General features: G+C 42.1%; 3 protein-coding genes and 1 long non-coding RNA gene across 14 annotated transcripts in view; 3 read left to right on the top strand and 1 right to left on the bottom strand.

Annotated features, from left to right (window-relative positions):
- LOC110946257 (oocyte zinc finger protein XlCOF19-like) overlaps positions 1–2,223 on the top strand; it is a 54,531-nt gene extending 52,308 nt beyond the window's left edge. Inside the window, exon 2 of the mRNA XM_051938325.1 lies at positions 940–2,223. Coding sequence (XP_051794285.1) covers positions 940–1,709 — 770 coding nt within the window. The 3' untranslated portion in view covers positions 1,710–2,223. The remainder of the gene's footprint in view (positions 1–939) is intronic.
- Positions 1–22,814, top strand: part of LOC127530798 (zinc finger protein 37-like) — a 151,035-nt gene that overhangs the window by 67,976 nt on the left and 60,245 nt on the right. Inside the window, exon 1 of one of the 2 annotated variants that reach the window (XM_051938302.1) lies at positions 21,970–22,014. The exons of the other annotated variant lie outside the window; for it this stretch is intronic. The gene's annotated coding sequence lies outside the window, so the exon portion shown is untranslated. Of the gene's footprint in view, positions 1–21,969; positions 22,015–22,814 lie in introns of those variants that run through there. 2 annotated transcript variants of the gene reach the window in all.
- LOC127530802 (zinc finger protein 391-like) overlaps positions 1–22,814 on the top strand; it is a 281,112-nt gene that overhangs the window by 200,906 nt on the left and 57,392 nt on the right. For 3 of the 9 annotated variants that reach the window (XR_007937468.1, XR_007937456.1, XR_007937459.1), the window contains one exon: positions 13,092–13,129. The exons of 5 other annotated variants lie outside the window; for them this stretch is intronic. The gene's annotated coding sequence lies outside the window, so the exon portion shown is untranslated. Of the gene's footprint in view, positions 1–1,748; positions 3,290–13,091; positions 13,130–22,814 lie in introns of those variants that run through there. One more of the 9 variants, XM_051938314.1, reaches the window with a different exon arrangement.
- Positions 1–22,814, bottom strand: part of LOC127530807 (uncharacterized) — a 67,510-nt gene that overhangs the window by 12,198 nt on the left and 32,498 nt on the right. The gene's annotated exons all lie outside the window — the stretch shown is intronic.

The following is a 22,814-nucleotide window of genomic DNA, read 5'->3' as shown; positions in this document are numbered from 1 at the left end:
CCAAGACTTCAATTATAAACTATCATATTCTTTTTGCGTCAAACATTCGACTCTTGAGCTGATTCTGTTGGAGACAGCCAGTCCTGGACAAAGTGACAGATGTGTGTTCTCTCATCATCACAGTAGTAACCATTATCTTTTGTCTCTTTGTCCCTCCAGAGCTCCCACAATCTTATGTCTGTGAGAATGAGAAGACTGTCGTTGACCATCAGCCCCATGACCAGGAGAGAAACTCCACGGTGGACCATGAGGACCCAGAGCCTCTACGGATTAAAGACCAGCAGGAGGAACTCTGCACCAGTTGGGACCAATCAAACCCAGAGTTTTCTCAAATTAAAATGGAACAGGAAGAATTGTGCACCAGTCTGGACCAATTAAACCCAGAGTTACCACAAATTAAAGTGGAACAGGAAGAATTGTGCACCAGTCTGGACCAATTAAACCCAGGGTTACCACAAATTAAAGTGGAACAGGATGAACTCTGCTCCAGTCAGGAGGAAGAGTTAATTGGATTGAAACAGGAGACTGATACCTTTGAGGTGACTCCTGCTGATGAGGAAAGTGACCACAGTGAACCAAAACCAAACAATGATCAGCTCCTGTTTCACATCTCTTGTGTATCTGAGAGCCCAGATCAGGAAGGAAGCAAGGATGTAGACTCAGGATCAACTAGATGTATCGAGCAGAAACCAAGACATCAGAGTAACAGCAGTCACAGTAATGATGTAGACAATGCTCCAACATCAGAGAGACAGTGTGATAATGACAAGGCAAGAAAATCTGCAACATGCGAGGTCTGTGGTAAAGCTTTTAGACGTAAATCAGTTTTAATCATACATCACAGAACCCACACAGGTGAGAAGCCATATTCTTCTGAAACCTGTGAAAAAAGCTTCAATCGACGGACCAGTTTGACTGCCCACATGAGATGTCACACAGGTGAGAAACCGTATGTTTGTAACACTTGTGGAAAAAGATTTTCTGGTTCATCAGCACATAGAAGGCACACGATAATTCACAAAAAGAGAAAGCCATATTCTTGTGAAACCTGTGGAAAAACCTTCAGTCAACGTTCCCATTTGACTTCCCACATGCGGTGTCACACAGGTGAGAAGCCGTATTCTTGTGACACATGTGGAAAAAACTTTAGTCAACGGGCCCATTTAACTTACCACGTGAGACGTCACACAGGTGAGAAGCCGTATGTTTGTGGAAGCTGTGAAAAAAGCTTTAGTCGACGGGACGCTTTGACTGTGCACATGAGATGTCACACAGGTGAGAAGCCATATGTTTGTAACACTTGTGGAAAAAGATTTTCTCGTTCATCAGCATATGGAAAGCACACGATAATTCACAAAAAGAGAAAGCCATATTCTTGTGAAACCTGTGGAAAGAGCTTTCGTCATCAGTCCTCTTTGACTCCCCACATGAGATGTCACACAGGTGAGAAGCCGTATTCTTGTGACACCTGTGGAAAAAGCTTCAGTCAACGGACCAATTTGACTGACCACATGAGATGTCACACAGGTGAGAAGCCATATTCTTGTGACACCTGTGGAAAAAGCTTCAGTCGACGGCACCATTTGACTGTCCACATGAGAGGTCACACAGGTGAGAAGCCATATGCTTGTGGAATCTGTGAAAAAAGCTTCAAACATAGTTGTCAATTAAAAGCACACATGAGAATCCACACAGCTGAGAAGTCGTGATCCTGAAACATCTGTGGAAAACATAATGTCAGAACTCAGCTTGAAACAACATGGAAGAGTTGGTAGAAGTTAAAAGTAGATGTTTTAGATTTAAAGCACCTTTAGTCTGTGCTTCAACAACAATTGTGAGGAAGTATGTAAGCAATCCTTGATGATTAGACCAGATGGAGTCTGGACTGTGGTGGTGGTGGAGCAGGCAGAAGAACCAAACTGAATGTCTGGATGGATATGGTATTGGTACAGACTGCTACATTTCTGCTATCATGACATCCTTCATCAGCAGAGCAGTGATTGGAGATATTGTGAAGCTGTTTGGAACATTTTCACATCCTGCTGAGAGAACATGGCTGTTCAGGTGTGAACATACTGCTGGAATCCACTCAGCTTGAGCTCTGCCGTCTTTCCAGTAAAAGGAGGCAACGAGATACAGAGACATTGTGACAGTAGGACACAACAGAGTGTGTCACTGCAGCAGAGGAGATCTGGACGTGAAATAAAGTTGTAATAAAACGTCTACAGCTCCATGACTGCTTCATGAAATGTTTTGAATGTTTTCAAACAGATGAACATTTACAAGTTGTTTCATAATGAATGTAACACTGAAGATCCCCAGCAAGAATATCTCTGAGTCAGATATCAAAGACATAACCAATTTAATTCAATTTTATTTATATAGCGCCAATTACAGTGAAATTGTTTTAAGATGCTTTCCAGAACCCATATGCCTGAACCCCCAGAGCAGCCCAAAGGCGACAGAGGCAAGGAAAACACCCTTTTAACCATAGGCGTCAGTTTAGGGGGGGACGGTGGGGATGTGTTTGTGTCCCCCCCCCCCCCCCCCCCCCCCCCACACACACACACACACACACACACACACTTCTTGTCAGGGGTCATTTTGTCTCCACCACATTCAAAGTCTTCACATGTAAGTCGTTGTAACCCCAGTTATTTTCAGCAGTATAGAAAATTCCGACGCTCCTGAACACACCCTCCGCACTCGGCCGAGAGTTGCACAGACATGCAGCACACCTTCGTGAGGTTAAAAAAAAACGTGCAGATGCTAAATTTGCACCTGTGCCAAGTGGAAGCTCTGACCCAGGGTGTGCATTTCCATCTGACAATGGCTGTGGTGAGTTTGAAAAGTTGTTTGCTTGTTTAACCCTGTGATTATCATATTTAATAAATATATGCAAGGTGGGGCGGTTGTTTTGTTTTGACGAGTGGATGTCTTTGAATAACTACACTGAACGCACTATCATACCGAAGTTACTAATGGTACAATTTGCCATGAGTAAAACGCTGTCAGGAAAATGTGCATTATTCCTGATATAATAATACCAAATCCAGTTTGAGTATGGGATGCCAGATGAATTTCAACATTTTGAAGCTGTTCGGCCTTAGCAATACCTCAGTCGGGATGGAGCAGAGCTGACGTTAATTATCACTAATAATTATCATCCCTGGGTTAGCACCACATGGTGCTCCTGAAGCTACTCTTTGTATAAAGTCACCTGCTCTGGCAGCTCTTTGTTTATTTCTGTTGAATTCTGCTTCTAGACAAATAAAATAATGGAAAAACACACCTGAGATTGATGGTTTTCTGTTTTCACGTACCTTGAATGTTCAATAATGTCTGTACTTGTGTCAATGGTAAGGTTACCCTTTTAATATATTTCTTTAATGGTGCCAGAGCATTTTAACCATGGCAAAAAATGTAAATGTTTATATGTGGTATGTTAGCGTGTTGAGTCTGAAGATATTTGAGGACATCTAGTGGTGATTATTAAGGATTACCAGATTGTTTTAATTTGCCTCAGTGAAAGCCAGAACATGGCTGTATGGATGGACAGAGTTTTGATAAAATGGCTCATAAGGCCAAAATGTTTCAATTGTCATTCATTAACTAAAGTTGTTGATGACAGTCATGGTACTCAAATTGGTCCTGCTAGCTAAAGCACAAGGTATACTCCGTTATATTCATGGAGTTACTGTACAGTAACTGTACAAATATCAGTGCTATTGTGTAGCATTGCCATTGGAACCTACATGCATTCAGATCACACACTGAGGAATCATCCTTTCACCTACTCGACAGTGTACAAAAAGGAAGGCAGCAATCACGCCACGCCACTGACTCGGTGTCTATTCAATGCAGCGGGCCCTTCACAGGGCCCTTGCGAGTACGTTTCTTTCCCTGTATTCAGCTTACTACAAAGCAGAAAAGCTTGCAGCAATCTCACTTACCCCTACTTTGATATCTGTGTACTGGCCACAAGTTTTTTCTTTATCGCAGCTGATAAATGATGGCTCAACCTACCTCATCGTCAGATTGTGGAAGCTGTGCTCAGTTCGCTGCCAGACTTGAGCAGCTGGAGAAGGTTGTCTCGGTTCTATCCCGGTCCCGGATACCCATGGACGATTCCATTGTCGCCTTTGGTCCAGCTAGGGGCAATAAAGATGTGGAGGGTGCAAACACCACAGTGCCTGTTTCCCGCTCGCCTTCTCCTGCGGGCGCTGATCAATCTCTGGAAACAAGCCTGAAGGCTTTGGCAAATTCCACTCCAACGCATGCAGCGGCCGAACAGTGGCAGGACGTTGTTGTTGGGAATAAGCGAAACAATGCCCCTCAAATGCAACCCTCCTCACTAATCCAAACAAGTAATCGATTTAGTGTTTTAGCCTCTGAGAATTGTCCACCGGTAAAACACGGTCTGGTTTTGCTTAGCAGCAAGCCTTCATATACTCCAGCACCAGGCTTCTCGGATGAAGCAGCGCGCCGCTTTCTAAACTCTCCACGAACTGGGTTGGGTAATATCGCTAAAGCGCACCGTTCCTCTCGCTCCTCTCTACCCGTTGAACAGCCAGAACAGCGTGCAAATACATCTGTCCGCGAATCCGGTCCTGGTTCTGTACGCGAGGTCCATCAGAATTTTCCTCAGATTAGCCATGTGTCTGGCAATGCTGAAGGTGCACGTGACCGGTCTCACCCCCCCTCACCTGCAGGCCAACAGAGTCCTGCGGAACCGCCCCTAAACGTCATATCAGCTCGTACTTACTGTTTCCCAGGTGCTAAAGTAGAAGATATCAGAAACAGATGTGCTGAATTACTTTTAAAGTTTCCAAACTCACAAAACATTGTAGTGCATGTTGGTGTTAATAATACTAGAGAAAGAAAATCTGAGCTCCTAAAAAAGGAGTTTAAGAATTTTCTTGATTTACTCAAAGACACCGAAAGAAACATCATCATTTCTGGACCCACGGCACCTTATGGACAAGGCAGTGAATGTTTTAGCAGGATCCTTAGTTTTCACACATGGCTACAGATCACCTGTGTTGAATATGGTGTACACTATGTTGACAACTTTAATCTCTTTTGGAACCGCCCCTCATTTTTTCTAAAGGATGGCATTCATCCCAGTAAACTCGGTGTGCGTGTTTTGACCGATAACATTTTCTATACTGTCAACATAAGTATGAAGCATTGACTAACCCTTCACCCTAAAAGTAGAAATAGGGGGGTTAAATTACCCCACCCTTCCCCATCATCACCAAAATCTCTTTTAGCTACATCATTGCCCTCTATGGACTTGACAATATCAAAGTCAACTAAAATCTCTAGCTTAATTACAAATAGGGCCAAACAGCGTCAATTAAAAAAGAAACATGTCAGACAATGTAACTTAAGCAATTTAATCCATATTCCATGCAGTGAGATTGTCTCTAAAACTCTGAATCACAAATCACTTAAACATGGTGTTCTTAATGTTAGAGCACTGAATAATAAATCATTTTTAATTAATGATTTTATTACCTCTAATGAATTAGATTTTATGTTTCTAACTGAGACTTGGTTAGATGAGACTAACGCCAATCAGGTATTAATTGAGACTTGCCCACCTAACTTTCACTATCTGTCAGAAATAAGACAGAATCAGAGGGGCGGGGGTGTTTGTGCCTTTTTTAGGGATAACATATCGTTTCACAAACAGTTATTTGGGACTTTTTCATCGTTTGGTTACGTCTCATTTAAAATTAAGATTCAACATGCTTCTCTATTGTACATTATCATTTATAAACCTCCAAAAATTCCTTTTATTTCAGATTTTACTGAGTTTCTTTTATCCGTATGCTCAAAATTTGAATATGTAGTTATTAGTGGTGATATGAATGTGCACGTTGACATAGCTCATGACTGGCATGCCAAACAACTTTGTGATGCCCTTGAAACATTTGGTTTGACTCAACATGTGACTGGCCCTACACATAATGAAGGACCCACTCTAGATATAATCATTACTAAAGGTGTTGACGTTACAAATGTAAATATTGTTAATCCTGCTGTCTCTGATCATTTTTGTGTCTTTTTTGAGCTTTTGGTTACACCAGTGTCAGTCGCTAGCTGCTCCACTGTGATCCAAAAAAGATTTATAAATGATAATACGAGGGCACAATTTGTGGAGAAGGTTCACTTTGAGGATGCTCAGTGTTTAGATGTCAATTTGCTGCTGACTTCCTATTCAACTAGTGTTCTCAATACGTTGAACTCTATTGCTCCTGTGAAGACCAAAGTTGTTAAAAAGAAACAAAAGGCTCCATGGCATAATGAGGCTTCAGTCAGAACGCAAAGGAGAGAGTGCCGGTGTGTTGAACGTAAATGGCGCAAGTCAAGGCTTCAGGGTGACTACAAGATATACAAATCAAAGCTAGTTATGTTCAATCAAGCTGTGCGGCAAGCAAGAGAGAGCTATTTTTCTAAATTAATTTCAAATTGTAACAACAATTCTCGAGTCTTATTTGCAACTGTGGCCAAATTAATAAACCCCCAGACTACATCAACCCATGACCTAATGACCACAGAAAAATGTAATGATTTTGCATTATTTTTTTAAAAATAAAGTCCAATCTATAAACAATTCAATAACCCCGACGTCCCAAACGATAACTTTCCAACCAGTTGGACTCTTACAACTTACACATTTTTCAAAGGTAAATGAAAAAAGAATTGAAGATGTTGTTTTTAGTTTGAGCTCAAGTAGTTGTTCTCTTGATGAGCTGCCTACAAGCTTTTTAAAGTCCGTGTTGGGCAGTTTGTTACCACAGCTCACTCATCTAGTCAACACCTCATTGCAGACAGGAGTATTTCCAGACGTTTTAAAAACCGCTGTGATAAAGCCTCTTTTGAAGAAAACTGGGCTCGACCCTTCAGTATTAAATAATTATCGACCCATATCGAACATACCTTTTATAGCCAAGGTCCTGGAAAAAGTTGTCTACAAACAACTTACTGACTTCATCTTACTTAATAAAAGCTTTGATGTTTTCCAATCAGGCTTTAGACCCTGCCACAGCACCGAAACAGCTTTAATTAAGGTAACAAATGACATCAGGGCAAATTGGGATGCCGGCAAAGTCTCTATATTGGTGTTGCTGGACTTGAGTGCCGCATTTGATATGGTGGACCACAGGATCTTATTACAGAGATTGAAATATTCTGTGGGAATCCATGGTAAGGTCTTTGAGTGGTTTGCATCATATTTTGAGAACAGAAAATACTTTGTTGAGATTGGAAACTGTGTCTCAGATCACATGACTATGGCCTGTGGGGTCCCCCAAGGGTCAATTCTGGGACCGCTTTTGTTTAACTTGTACATGTTGCCATTATGGCAACTAATACGGGAAAACAATGTTACTTATCATAATTATGCAGATGACACACAGATTTATGTGTCACTAACAGCAGATGAACTCAGTCCAGTGAACTCCCTTTATCATTGTATTGAGCAAATTACCATGTGGATGCAGAATAACTTTCTCCAGCTAAATGCTGACAAAACTGAGGTCATAGTTTTTGGCCCACGAATTCAAAGAGAAAGGATTATTAGTCACCTAGAAGCTCGCTCATTACAACCTAAAGATCAGGGGCCTCATTTATAAAGCTTGCGTACGCACAAAACAGGGCTAGAAAGCGGCGTACGCCACTTTCTACGCAAAGGTTGTGATTTATAAAAACAAACTTGGCGTGAGAATGTGCGCACCGGTTCGCCAACCTGGATTCTTGATGCTTTCTTACGCACAAAACAGGGCATAAATCACAAACTTTGCGTAGAAAGTGGCGTACGCTGTGTACGTTGTGATTTCTAAAACAAACTTGGCGTGAGAATGTGCGCACCGGTGCGCCAACTTTGATGCTTGCTCAAGCACATTTTGGAGACGGAGGGAACGGCGGTGCCGGAGGGTGAAGTGGTGAATTGAAATCAGATTGATCTCAAACCTTTATTGTTATCACATATTAGACTTGGAGAGCCGGATAATCATAAACCCTCATTGTTGTAGATGTTCATATAGTGCGTCATTCGGCCGACGACTGTATTTATATGTTCATATATCAACAGGGGCGGATTGAACGTTATTTCATTCGGTCATTTGACCGAAGGGCCGGTCCACATCTGGGGCCTGTGCGGTGATATTTATTACATAATTTTGTTTACTGATCACCCGGGAAAGCAGAAGACCCATTTGCAGGGGTGGTCTCCGACGCAGTGGCTCGGCTTTGATTCCTGCCTGCGGCACTTTTATGCATGTCTTCCTACTCTTCTCCCCATTTCCTGTCACTCTTCACTGCAACTATCACAGTAAAAAGGCAAAAAAAAGTAAAGAATTTTGTTTATTTATCCATATGCGGCCGAATGGGATGAGCGTCCAACCATTAATCAGCCCTGTACAGGCACGCAGGCACACATGCTTCACACCACAACCCCTGAGTGAAAATGAATTTGTCTATGTGAACCGAAAAAATGTACATTCAATCAGTTTACAAATTATTTTTACATCGGACATGATCATAACAAATTTAGTGGCAGGGTGGCCTGGGTCAACACATGATTCATTCATCCTGACGCACAGCAGTGAAAAGACTGCCGGCCGGCGCTGCGTGAAATGCCGTGGATCAGCAGCTTATTTATATACAGATACATTCATGAGTTACTTTGCATTGACCATTCATGGTAAAATGTGGGTGTGTTGTGGGCGGAATGTGAGGTGGATCCACCTGTGCAATCTTCCAGCTGGTGTGTGATTTATCAAGAAATTGCATGCAGCTGTGCTTACGCAAAGTTTTATCAATCAGGGTGAAGGGCATACGCCCTTTTCGTATTACAGGCGTACGCAAACTTTAGTATGGATCCTACGCAATGTTTTATAAATGAGGCCCCAGGTTAGAAATCTAGGCATGATCCTGGACTCAGATTTAAAATTCAGCTCTCAAATTAAATCCATGATATCTTCAGCTTTCTACCACTTAATAAACTTAGCAAAGATTAAATCAATTGTCTCATAACATGATTTGGAGATATTGATTCATGCGTTTGTTTCAAGTCGATTGGATTATTGCAATGGCTTGTTCACTGGCCTTACAAAAGAAGCCATACAACAACTGCAAAACATCCAAAATGCAGCTGCAAGGGTTCTGACTGGAACCAGGAAATATGACCACATTAGTCCAGTGCTTAGATCACTGCACTGGCTTCCTGTTGCCCAGAGAATAGACTTCAAGGCAGCTCTATTAGCCTATAAATCTCTTCATGGTCTTGCCCCACAGTACATTTCTGATATGTTAGTACCCTATGAACCATCCCGCACTCTGAGATCCTCAGGAAAGGGTCTTTTGGAGATTCCCAAAACAAATTCTGAACGTGGTAAGGGTACGTTTCAGTATCACGCTGTCTATACCTGGAATAGTCTTCCCATTGAAATTAAACAAGCCTCAACTTTGGCAATTTTTAAGTCTAAACTGAAAACTTTTTTATTCTCTTGTGTTTATGGAAATTGAATTATTTAACTGTATTTTAATCTGTTTTAATGTAATTTTTATCGATTTCTTTTTATTTTGTTTTTGAATGTATATATGCTTTTACTGTAATGCACATTGGGCTGTCACTGTTACATGAAATGTGCAATACAAATAAAATTGCCTTGCCTTGCCTATTGTTGTTAGATGGCACTTACGTTGCATTTCTGCGTTGTGAAAAAAGCTCTGATGTCGGTTGCTTTTCTTTTTGACATGGTCATTGGGCATTTGCTGAGATTTTATTAATGAAAGAAGGCAAAAGAATGAATGGCTGCACGCCGATTGTTTAGAAGGCGGTAAGCACAACGTAGCAAAATCGAACTCTTCCAAGAAACACCACAGAAGAAGAGGAGGTCATGACCCGGATTATCCATCCATGGCGGAATTTCACTTGAATTAATAAAGAAAATAATGATAATTATAATGATAATAAATGTTTCCAGTCTGCAAACAAGAAAGGTAATCGAAGAAGGCTTCATATTGTGATATTTTCTTCTTCCGCTGCTTATTTACTGGGTTTTTGCTACAGTTTGAGTTGAGTTTGAGTCATGAGACAGATTTATCGCGGTGGCTTTTTTGGAGAGCTGCCTGTCTGTGTTTTTGTAATTTTTCCTTTTACTCCTTGAGTTGCTTTGTGCTAAAACTGTTTGATTTGAGTGGGAATGGCTGGTTAGGCTTAAAGTCAATATTCTCCCGGTCACGGATATACGATGCAGTTTGAATGGGTTGTCATGGTAACAGCTTGTGCTCCGATGTAAGTCCAGCTATGGTCCTCAGTGACCCCTGGTTTATTCTTTTGTATTCAAAATGGCTTAACCTTTATCTTATTTGCGATGAAGAGAGTTGAGTGGTTGGTTTATGTGCTGTCCTTGAGCTGTAAATCCTGTTGAGATGTAGGTGGTCTATTTGACATGCTGATTTCAACATGAAGTTCGTTAGGGGTTCGTAATTCATGTAAAAGTGTCGGCACAGCTCTCAAGCGGGTTTTATTCAATACATGACAATTACTTTGAAACATGTAATAACTTTTATGCATTTTATAGTCGCATACCAAAAGCAACATCAATTACAGTCATCATCCCAAGCACTTCTCAAGAGTCACTTTTGCCAGTCTCCATCCCCCCCACTTTTAAAAACAAACTGACGCCCTTGCTTTTAACAGGGAGAAAACCTTGAGCAGAACCCGGCTCTTTATGTGGGGGAACCATCTGCTGCTGGTTGGGCCGGTTGTGAGGGACAGAAGAGGTAGAGAGGGGTAGAGAGGGGTAAAGAGGGGTTGAGATAGGTAGAGAGGGGGAGGGGAACAAGGAACGTAAAACACACAATTTGATACATCCATGATAAGACAGACGATACAAAGTAGAAATGTCGTGGTTCCTCTTAGATGTGCCGAGGTTGAATAACACGTCCGGTGACACTGTTGCTTTTAATATGATTTTATTATAAAAAGACAGCGTCTGAACAGGCACCACGGTCTGCCTGGAAGGAGCCTGCAAATATTCCTCCTCGAACAAAGTAGTTAGGTCGCTTTTATACCTTCTTGTGAAGGATAGAATTACAACATCTGGTTCATGTTTGAAGACTCCTTACTTAAAAACAAGACCGCCCTTGAGTAGACCCTCTCGGCTCCGCAATCCCAAAGGACCCATCCATCTTCTAGCTAGACATGGGTGCCCCAAAAACAACAGGTCATCTGTTCCTGAGATCAAAATCATATTCCAGTGACATGGGTAGAATTAGTCACGCCTGTAATTAAAATAAGATAAGATAATCCTTTATTGATCCCCAGAGGGGAAATTCTTGTATTGCAGCAGCACAGGGCAGATACAAGGATACAAGGGTAGTAGCATGCATTGGGATCAGTTCAGGATCTATCTGTGGTTCACACCAGAGCAGACACTACATATAACAAGCAACTCATATGAGATATTTGAACAAACAAAACAGATTACATTCTACTAACTTATTAAGTAATACATCTGTCAGATCAGACACTACAGAAGCTAACATTGAAACTGATTTGTTGTCTGCTCTTAGGATTTACAACTCTGGCAATAAATGTAATATATATATAGCTGGTAGGAAACTCAAAAATATGTAGAAGAGCATATCAAGTATCGTGAGAGTGATGCAGAGTAGACTGGTGGAAATGAGCAGCTGGAAGCAGTGGGCTGGAGGAAGGTCAGCAGCAGCATCCCACAGTGGACATGATGGAGACTGGACCAGTTGGTGGGACAGCAACCACAGATCTGAAGCATCCAGCTCTGGGACCAGGGACACTCGGAGAAAGGACACAGGGAGAAACAGAGTTAGTGTAATGCAATAACGGTATATATATTAAATATAAATGTAGATAGAGAAGGACTCAATGCATCCAGAGAGGTCCCCCAGCAACCTAGGCCTATAGTAGCAGAACTAGGGTACGTCCAAGAGGAAGCCAGATGTGCCAATGAAGACAGCAGCTGACCCCTCAGGGTCCCCCAGTCAGCCCTAAATATAAGCCTTGTCAAAAAGGAAAGTTTTAAGCCTGGACTTCAAAATAGAGAGGGTGTCTGCCTCCCGACACCAACATTATTATGTTTTGAAGCAACACGCAAGTGGTTTTACTAGTAGTAGCCAGGGGTGAAAGTAGTTTTAAATTCTTGCCAGTACTATTACCAAAACCCTCGACTCGCTCTAACTTCATGCATTTTAAAAGAGCAAAGTTAAAACACAAACAAATGAAATCATATTAATATTTTACTGTAGGCCAATGGAAGAGGTAGGAATTATAAACACTTGAAAATATGGTAAACATTTTTCTTTAATTGAAACACTGATAAACATCCAGAATACAAGGCTCTAAGAACAGACATGAGGTCACGAGCAAACACTCAGAATGGAACTAAACATCAAAACACATCACCTAAAATATATTCCACACAGGCCTAAAGTAGTTGTAGTAGTAGTAGTTCGTTTCTGATTTTCTGTGGTAACCCTTCTTCAGTGTCACTGTCTTTTCCTCTAATCAAACACGTTATTTTCCTCGCATTATTACTTTGACAAAATTTGTTTTACTGTTTTGTAGTGCTTCTCTCCGTTTTTATTTAAAATATGCATCTGTCGATAACCGCTGTACATCCAGTTTCAAGTTTTTCAGCCAATCACAAGAACGTGTGGAATTTCAGGTGTAATTTACTGCTCGCCCCGTCCCGGCACAAGCGTCTATTGACGAGTTGTGGGAAGTGTCCAAGTGCAATAAATCAAGCGCACCTACTTGCTATTGGCTGCTGCTGACCAGTCGCTGTGCTATGGAAAGTAAACACACATGCACAATCACGTATGTACTGCTGAGTGAACGGTCGATACCAGGCAGCCGGGCGGCGTACCGGTGGAAGAGCAGCATACCGCCACCAGATCTTTTGCTGGTACGCAGAACCGGATCGTTCTGGCTTACTTTCACCCCTGGTAGTAGCTGATACACTCCTGCAAATGTCAAAACCAGAAATGTTAAAAACAGGTGAAGCTGTGCTGCAGTTTCTGCTGGTTAGATAAAGGTCTTATGCTATTTATTTCTTCTGTTGTCACCACATAGGTCATCTGTGTGATTTGTTAGTAATTCAATTCAATTCAATTCAATTTTATTTATATAGCGTCAATTACAGTCAAATCGTCTCAAGACGCTTTACAGAACCCATATGCCTGACCCCCAGAGCAAGCCCAAAGGCGACAGTGGCAAGGAAAAACACCCTTTTAACAGGGAAGAAACCTCGAGCAGAACCCGGCTCTAAATAGGGGGGACCCATCTGCCTGCTGGCCGGGCGGGTTGAGAAGGACAGAAGAGGGCAAGGGGGAGGGATGGGAGAAGAGGGAGGGGTGGGAAAGCAAGGAAAACACAACACACATTTGGATACATGCATGACAGGATATGTGACACAGACAAAGTATAAGCTAACATTGAAAACTGACTCATAGTTTACTCTTATGATGTACGGCTCTGACATTAAACATACTCCATATATAGCTAGCAGTAAAATTCAAACAGTATGTAAGTTAGCATAACAGTATAGTGAAGGCGATGCAGAGTTGACTGGTGGAAAAAGGGAGTTGGAAGCAGAGGGCTGGAGGAAGGTCAGCAGCAGCATCCCACAGTGGACATGGTGGAGACTGGACCAGCTGGTGGAACATCAACCACAGATCTGAAGCATCCAGCTCTGGGACCAGGGACACTCGGAGAAATAGCACAGGGGGAAACAGAGTGAATGTACTGCAATAACGGTATACATATTAAATGTAAAGGTAGATAGAGAAGGGCTCAGTGCGTCAAGAAAAGTCCCCCAGCAGCCTATAGGCCTATAGCAGCATGACTAGGGGCAGAACGAAGGGACGTCCAAGAGGGGGTCAGCTGTACAATGAAGACACAAGCCGAACCTCTGTGGGTCACCCAGTCAGCCCCAACTATAAGATTTGTCAAAAAGGAACGTTTTAAGCCTGGTCTTAAAAATAGAGAGGGTGTCTGCCTCCCGAACCCAAACTGGGAGCAGGTTCCACAGGAGAGGCGCCTGATAACTGAAGGCTCTGCCTCCCATTCTACTTTTAGAAATTCTAGGAACAACAAGTAAGCCTGCAGCTTGAGAGCGAAGAGTTCTACTAGGATAATAAGGTACTATCAGATCTTTAAGATATGATGGAGATTGGTTATTAAGAGCTTTATATGTCAGAAGAAGGATTTTAAATTCTATTCTGGATTTAACAGGAAGCCAGTGAAGAGAAGCAAGTATAGGGGAAATATGATCTCTTTTGCTAACTCCTGTCAGTACTCTCGCAGCAGCGTTTTGGATCAACTGTAGATGTTTGAGAGAGCTATTTGGACAACCCGATAAGGAATTGCAATAGTCAAGCCTGGAAGTAACAAAAGCATGAACTAGTTTTTCTGCATCACTCTGAGACAGAATGTTCCTGATTTTTACAATATTACGCAGGTGAAAAAAGGAAGTCCTACAGACTTGCTTTATGTGTGAGTTAAAGGACATGTCCTGGTCAAAAATAACTCCAAGATTCCTCACAGTAGTACTGGAGGCCAATGTGATGCCATCCAGAGTAACTATTTGCTTTGAAAGCGAGTTTCTAAGATGTTTGGGGCCAAATACAATGACTTCAGTTTTGTCTGAATTTAGCAGTAGGAAGTTAAAAGTCATCCAGGTTTTAATGTCCTTAAGACAATCTTGCAGTCTAGCTAACTGATCAGTTTCATCTGGCTTCATAGATAAATACAATTGTGTGTCATCTGCATAACAATGGAAGTTAATACAATGCTTCCTAATAATATTGCCTAAAGGAAGCATGTATAATGTGAAAAGTATCGGTCCTAAGACAGAACCCTGAGGAACTCCATGATTAACTTTAGTATGCTCAGAAGAGTTATTGTTGACATGCACAAACTGGAACCTATCTGATAAGTAGGATCTAAACCAGTCCAGTGCTGTCCCTTTAATGCCAATTGAATGTTCTAGACGCTGTAATAAAATGTTGTGGTCGATTGTGTCAAACGCTGCACTAAGATCTAACAAAACAAGTATAGAGACTAGTCCATTATCTGATGCTATGAGAAGGTCATTAGTAACTTTCACTAGAGCTGTTTCTGTGCTATGATGCACTCTGAAGCCTGACTGAAACACTTCAAACAAATTATTCCTTTGTAAGTGTTCACATAATTGATTTGCAACTGTTCTTTCCAGAATTTTAGAGAGAAATGGTAGGTTGGATATCGGTCTATAGTTAGCTAACACATCTGGATCTAAAGTGGGCTTTTTAAGCAAAGGTTTGATGACAGCAACCTTAAAAGCCTGTGGTACATAGCCTGTTACTAGAGAGAGATTAATCAGATCTAACATTGAAGAATTAATTAAAGGTAAAATCTCCTTGAAGAGTCTAGTTGGGATAGGATCTAAAAGACATGTTGATGGTTTGGATGTAGAAACTGTTGAAATTAGTTCAGAGAGACATATAGGAGTGAAGAATTTTAAAGATTCATCAGGTCTAACAGCCAATTCAAAAGCATCTGTGACATTTGTAGGAAGGGCCAGATTAATTTTATCTCTAATCAGAACTATTTTATGCGTAAAGAAGCTCATGAAGTCGTTACTGGTTAAAGCTAAAGGAATACAAGGTTCAACAGAGCTCTGACTCTTTGTCAGCCTGGCTACAGTACTAAAGAGAAACCTAGGGTTGTTCTTGTTCTCATCTATTAAAGATGAATAATAAGTTGTCCTGGCATTACGAAGAGCTTTTTTATAGATTACTAGACTATTTTTCCAAGCCACATACACTACCTCTGAATTAGTGGAATACCACTTTCTTTCCAGCTTTCGGGATGCCTGCTTTAAAGTCCGCAGCTGGGAATTATACCAAGGAGCAAGTCTTCTCTGAGATAGAACTTTCTTTTTTACAGGTGCAACACTATCAAGAGTTGTACGCAGTGAGGCTGAAGCATTATTAACATAATAATCCACTTCTGTGGGGGTAAAATAATAATATTTGCCTTCTGATTTATCAGTAAATGTTGCTGAAGTAAACAGTGAGGGTATTATTTCCTTAAATTTAGATACTGAATTGTCAGACAAACACCTACTGTAATGATATTTGTTCTCAGCTGCTAAACAATCCTTTACTTTAAATTGAAATGTTATCATAAAATGGTCAGAAAGAAGAGGGTTCTGGGGAAATACTGTTAACTCTTCAATTTCTAAGCCATAAGTCAGGACAAGGTCAAGAGTGTGATTAAAACTATGAGTTGGTTTATTTACATGTTGAGAAAACCCAATTGAGTCTAATAATGAATTAAAAGCTGTTGTAAGGCTGTCGCTGTCTACGTCAACATGAATGTTAAAGTCACCCACAATAATAACTTTGTCTGAACTGAGCACTAATTCAGATAAAAAGTCTGAGAATTGAGATAAAAACTCAGAATAAGGAGCAGGAGGACGATATATAACAACAAATAAAACTGGTTTCTGAGCTTTCAAATTTGGATGAGAGAGACTAAGAGTGAGATTTTCAAATGAGCTGTAATCAGGTTTAGGCCTCTGGTTCAGTTTTAAACTAGAATGGTAGATTGCTGCTACTCCTCCTCCTCGGCCTGTGATTCGAGGAATATGACAGTTAATATGACTAGGGGGAGTTGATTCGTTTAGGCTAACAAATTCTTCCTGCTGCAACCAGGTTTCAGTCAAACAGAACAAATCAATCTGGTGATCAGTTATCAACTCATTTACTAGCAGAGATTTAGACGAGAGAGATCTAATATTTAACAGACCACATTTAATTTTCCTGTCTCTTTGCTGTGTTGAAATAGAGGTATTAATTTTTATTAAATTTTTGTGGTTACTATTTCTTTTGTATATTTTTGATTTGTTTAATTTATTGAATTTTGGTGGTCGGGGGACAGACACAGTCTCAATAAAGTTAACTGAATTACTGGAGGGTGACAGCTGTGAGGAAACTGCAGAGAGGTGTGTAAGACTACAGCTCTGCATCCTGGTCTTAACTCTGGGTTGTCATGCTTTAGGAGTACTAATAAAATCAGCCATATTCCTAGAAATGAGAGCTGCACCATCCAAAGTGGGATGGATGCCGTCTCTCCTAATCAGACCAGGTTTTCCCCAAAAAGAGCTCCAATTATCAATAAAGCCCACGTCGTTTGATGGACACCACATAGACAACCAGCGGCGAAACGACGACATGCGGCTAAACATGTCATCGCTGGTCAGATCAGGCAAGGGTCCAGAGAAAACTACGGAGTCCGACATGGTTTTGGCGAAAGTACACACCGATGCCACGCTAATTTTGGTGACCTCCGATTGGCGTAACCGGGTGTCGTTACCGCCGACGTGAATAACAATCTTACTATATTTACGATTATCTTTAGCCAGCAGTTTCAAATTTGCTTCTATGTCGCCCGCTCTGGCCCCTGGGAGGCATTTAACTATGGTCACTGGTGTCGCTAGCTTCACGTTTCTGACTATGGAGCTGCCAATGATCAGAGTTGGTTTCTCAGCGGGTGTGTCGCTGAGCGGGGAAAAACGATTAGAAACATGAAGCGGTTTGTGGTGAGCCGGGACAGCAGGCTTGAGCTTAGGACTGTAGTAGGATCTCATTGTGTGGTCATACAGCACATTGAACCCTTGTATTGTCTTAACGTCCTGAACACTCCTCCTGTCCTCAGGGTCAAAAATGACCTGCCTCCACTGAGCCTCTAAAATAGAGCAGCTTAATGGAATGTTTAACCCAAAATCTATTTTACATGAAGAAACAACCTGTCATGCATCACACACTTTGTGAATGTCTCTGTTTTTGCTTCCTCAGAGGGTACAAAGACTGTATTTAATCAGTGAACACCATTCGTTTTTATACCATTGTTCATGCTGTAACTGTTTCCTTTCTTTAAGTAGAGGTTTGTTATCATTATTATTGCTGCTAAAGGTACTGCATAGGTGTAAGCATTTCTTGTTTTGCAAGAGATAATACTTCTATAGCCTAATAAAGTACCAGAAATGTGCAGAAGTGAAAACTGCCCTCATGGCTTCAGCAAAGACAGAACTGGTGGTGTTGTCACGTGCAGCACCTTTCTAACCTCTGAACACATTCCCCGTTAGTCAACGATGCCTTAAAGAAATGTGTCACTTGTTTGAAATTGTTAAAACTTGAGATTTGTTGTGGATGGTTGATGTGGCACCTGCACAAGAAAGTTTTAGATTTTGTGAGATCAATCAGGAGCACACTCTCAGTTTCTGTGTGTGTGTGTGTGTGTGTGTGTGTGTGTGTGTGTGTGTGTGTGTGTGTGTGTGTGTGTGTGTCTGCGCGCCCCCGCGTGCATGTGTTGCATGTTTTGTCTGTGAAGTTGTTGGGTTGTGTGGGGTCATGAATGGGCAATGATGCACCTGTCCTTATTGTATCTGAGATCAATCAGTCGCACGCATCATCTAAGTTTTTCATTTTGTGTGTGTTTGTGCACACACATGTCTGTGTGCGTCGTTGTGGTTGTAGAAGTGTGTGTGATGTGGATGTGTGTTTTAGTCCCATGTGACTGATCTTTAACTGCCAGGTAAAAAATGACGCAAAGACTGTCTTTGTACTCTGGTGGTGTACAGCTTTGATGAAAATATGTGGCAAAGTGGGCTAAGAGAGAATAGATAGACAATGCCACCTGGGGACTTGCACCCCAAGATATATTGAAACAATTCACAATAGGGTAGGCACGCAGATCAAAATTAAATCCACGGACTAGAGGATGTGATTTCAGCAAAGTTAAAACATTTTATTAAACAAAACAGATTAAAACAAGGAGACTAAATCATAAGAAATAACCAATTACAGGGCTGAGACTTACCATGACAGCGGTAACAAAAAAGGGAGGAGAAATCCACACTACACAGCAACATAAAAGTGATAAAAGGACCACCACCAGGGGACCGCTGCCGCTCTGGGGTCCTCAGCACCTGTCAACAGGGAAAAAAAGCACACACAATTAAAACATATAACGGGCAGCCCTCACACCACAAATAAACACAACAACCCCCACAAAAGGAAAAAAAAAACAAGTAATCAAAGCCAGAATTAACACAAATTATTCACAACATAAGAAGACTAATCCTAAACCAAAAACCCACAAGTAAGCAAATAATCCAAAAACAAGAAACAGTAACTAACTAACAAAGACAAATCAAAACATAAACTCCACTAAACAGGAACTCAAATGAGAAACTAACAGGAAAAAAAGAGACGGCAAACAAAGATGTCTGCAGCATTAAGAAAGAGCCAGAATCTCCACAGCGATGGTGTCTGGCACACACGCTGCCCCAGCCAATCCCCAGCCTGCCCTAACAGCAGCAGCACCGGAGAGGAGACAACGCCACTCCAAAAAGAGAGAGACAAGACAGCAGCGTTGGTGGCAGCCAAGGAGTGCCACACGCTGCAATCAAAAAAACCACAAATAATTCAAGAGCAAACCAGGAAACAAAAAGCAACCACTCAAAATTGGAGAACAAAAACATTCCTACCAGAGAGTGAGGCTGACTGGTCGGACAGCGACAGAGGAGGCCCGCAGCCCAGGCTCAGCTGGTAATGACTGGGAGAAAACAATTGTTATTGTCTCTCACCAGACTAGCAGCAACCAGGTGTCACAAGGAAACAATCTTACCCACGGGAATGTGCTGCACCCACAAGCTCCACAGTCCAGCCCTCAGGTATGCCACGCTGCACTAACGGAGCAGACCATAGTTAAACAATGCCCAGGTGGCCGAATGGACAAAGTAAAACAACACAATGCCTACCTGATTAAAAATGCCAACACTGCTCCACGCTGCACAGCACAATTCCCACACTCGCTCACACTGAGGCTTGCCGGCTCCTTAAAGGAGGAAGAGGAAGAGGAAGAAAGAGGGGCCAACTAACCTTGCCAGCAAGTTGATTTCTCGCGATATTTGTGAGTTCACAAATCTCTCAAGAAACCATCTTGCTCCGCTCCTCCCTTCACTTGTCATACAGCACCAAGTTGGTTCAGGCCAATCACGCAGCAGTATTCTTGTGTGGGGCGGGATAATATGCGGGATTCCGGGTGTGACGACAACACCAAGCGCCAGTAGATCAAAACAAACATGGCAACGGAGGACAACGATCGCAGTGTTTCCCCTGGGTTGAAATGGCTGTGAGGTGGGGTGTAGGCAAGGGCCAACGGGGGGGGGGGGGCGTGCGTGGTTTGTCCCGGGCAGACGAGCGGCGGCGGGTGTTAGCTAGCTGTTGGTGTTAGCTAGGTGTTGGTTAGCTAGCGGGGGAGACCGGGGGAGAGCAGCCGGCAGACCCGCACAGTTAAAAATGACAGCTCCGGTGGCTTGGTGCTTTCCGTTAGTTTTTTTTTTGGGGCGTGGACCAGTGAGGCGGCAATTTCGGCAAAATTGTAGTGAGGCGGTGGCCGATACCAGCGAGGCGGCCCGCCTCGTCGGTCATATAGGAGGGGCTGCTATTAAGTCAGTTTTACTTTGACCACACCATAGCACATGCGCGCAACCCGATGACAACATATGAAAGTTTGCAGCGATTGGCTAAAAACAAACCTATCAGAGGTGGGACATACTGTTGCATTGTCCAATCCGTGCCTCTTTCCTCCAAACGGATTTACATGGAGCGGTCCTAGATTGATATTTTGGAGTACTATCAAGTACTACACAATTATTAATCTGGCTACTGCCAGGTTAGGGGCCAACCAGGTGCCTTTATACTCTGCCACTAATTGATGGTCACACTACCCCGAGTGGCAGGGAGTGCAATCCTGCATCTTGCCACAATAAACAAAAACAATGTTTCACTTTTTCTAATGTTGGGGTCACTTGAGGAAAAGTTATCAAATCTCAAGTTGAAAAATGTCATTTAGGGGCCTTTCTATGCTATTAAACATAGTGGCCTGGTCAACTTTGACCCGAAAACAGCACTTAGGTTCAAACAACAGCAAATCAGTAAAAGTATTTTCCAGTTGAGTATGCTAAGAATTTACCTCAAGTTTAAATAATGAGTCCACAGTATTATTAGTTATTTAAAAATGCCTGTCTAATTCAAATATTAAGTTAAAGGCCGTACAATATGTTGCCTCTAAAATGAGCTAAAGTGACGAACTTAATGATTCAGGCTTAGAGCCGACAGTATTACACACACAAAACCCAACAAACCCAACTTACTTCTCAGCTCCATTCCCATCTAACTCACAATAGCCTGTATGAACTATTTCAGTCTGGTTTCCAACCCCGCCACAGTATAGAAATTGCCCTCATAAAAATCACTAAAGATCTCCTCCTAGCAGCTGATTGTGGATTACTCACCATTCTCATTCTCCTTGATCTGAGTGCGGCCTTTGACATAATCTCTCACTCCATCCCCCTCAATAGACTGTCCAGCATTGGCATCACTGGAACCAAACTTGGTTGATTTCACTCTTGTCTCTCACATCACACTCAGTCCATCCAACTCAAGTCCTTCTGTTCCCAGCCCTCCTCCGTCTCCAGAGAACGCCATGTTTGTGAAAATCCGGTCCGCATTTTTTGTCCTACATGCTCCCAGTCATTGTGCAGCTGTCAGGCTGGCTGTCTCTGAGTGACCACCTGTGTTTGAAAGCCTCTGTAGCTGCTCGGGCAGTGGCAGATCTTCCCTGGGGGCACGGGGTGAGCAGTGGCCCCCTTGTGATCTGATTGGCCACCCCGTGTGCCCCCCGAAAATTTTCGTTGGAAATTTACATAACTGATACTCAGATTTCCAACGCTCCTGAACGCAACTTCGTTGTCTGACTGCACCTGAATGCACCAATGATGTAGGTTTGATCTTTTGATTGTATTTTGTTTGGATTTGAAGAAGTTTTGAAGATGTTTCCTGATGCCAGAGGAGAAGAGAAGCAGCTTTGGACCTTTGCTGTAAGAAGACTGTGGCCGTTTCTCAGTATGTAACTGTCCGTACTTGGTTCTGACATACTCGTAAAACGTCATCATGGAGAATGCATCGGACCAGACTAGTGACCATAGATATGAATCAGTAGATATGAATCAGAAGATAAATATATAGCACTGAAACAGAGCTACAGCTCTGTGTCTTGGACAGAATTTATTTTCAAAGCTACATGTGTGACGGTAATAATCACTTCCACTGCAGACCTCATTAGCACTTCCGCTAGGTCGGCTAACTTCTGGTCACTCCATGGATGCTGTTGTCGGTAATGTAGCCAGAATATGGATTAATTTATCATTTGGGCTAGACAAAGTTGAGAACAAAAATATTCAGAGCAAGTGGAGCAGCTAGCTAACACTTATTACAGTTTGATTTACATTTCAAAGTCACATTTTTTAAATCATGTAATTTTCCCGTTAAACAAATCACGGCTTTTATTTTGTCAGAGAAACTTGGAAACATTCTTTATTTGTAATTCCGCTAACTTGACTGAACATGGGCTGCAGTTCCTGTTATTTAAACATCAATATAATGTAGAAATGCAGATGGTGTTAAAGACTAGGCAGTGTTTGAACCCATGAAGCAGGCAACAGGCAGGCAGGCGCGTGAATTAATCAAGGGTTTAATGATTCAAATGAACAGAAAGCGCTCCATATGGGAGGGACGGAAAACAACAGGAAATGAACAGAGTGGGGAATAAAACTGAAACTAAGGGCGACGAGCCAGGGGGGCCGTGATGGGGGAGAAAACACCAAACTAACAGGGGAGAGGTGACTCACAAAGTCCAGGGGGTC

This window comes from Acanthochromis polyacanthus, chromosome 18 (assembly GCF_021347895.1).
Source record: "Acanthochromis polyacanthus isolate Apoly-LR-REF ecotype Palm Island chromosome 18, KAUST_Apoly_ChrSc, whole genome shotgun sequence".
In the NCBI taxonomy this organism is placed as follows: Eukaryota; Metazoa; Chordata; class Actinopteri; family Pomacentridae; genus Acanthochromis; species Acanthochromis polyacanthus.
The sequence above is the reverse complement of the archived record's forward strand: the minus strand, read 5'-3'. Positions and strand labels throughout refer to the sequence as shown.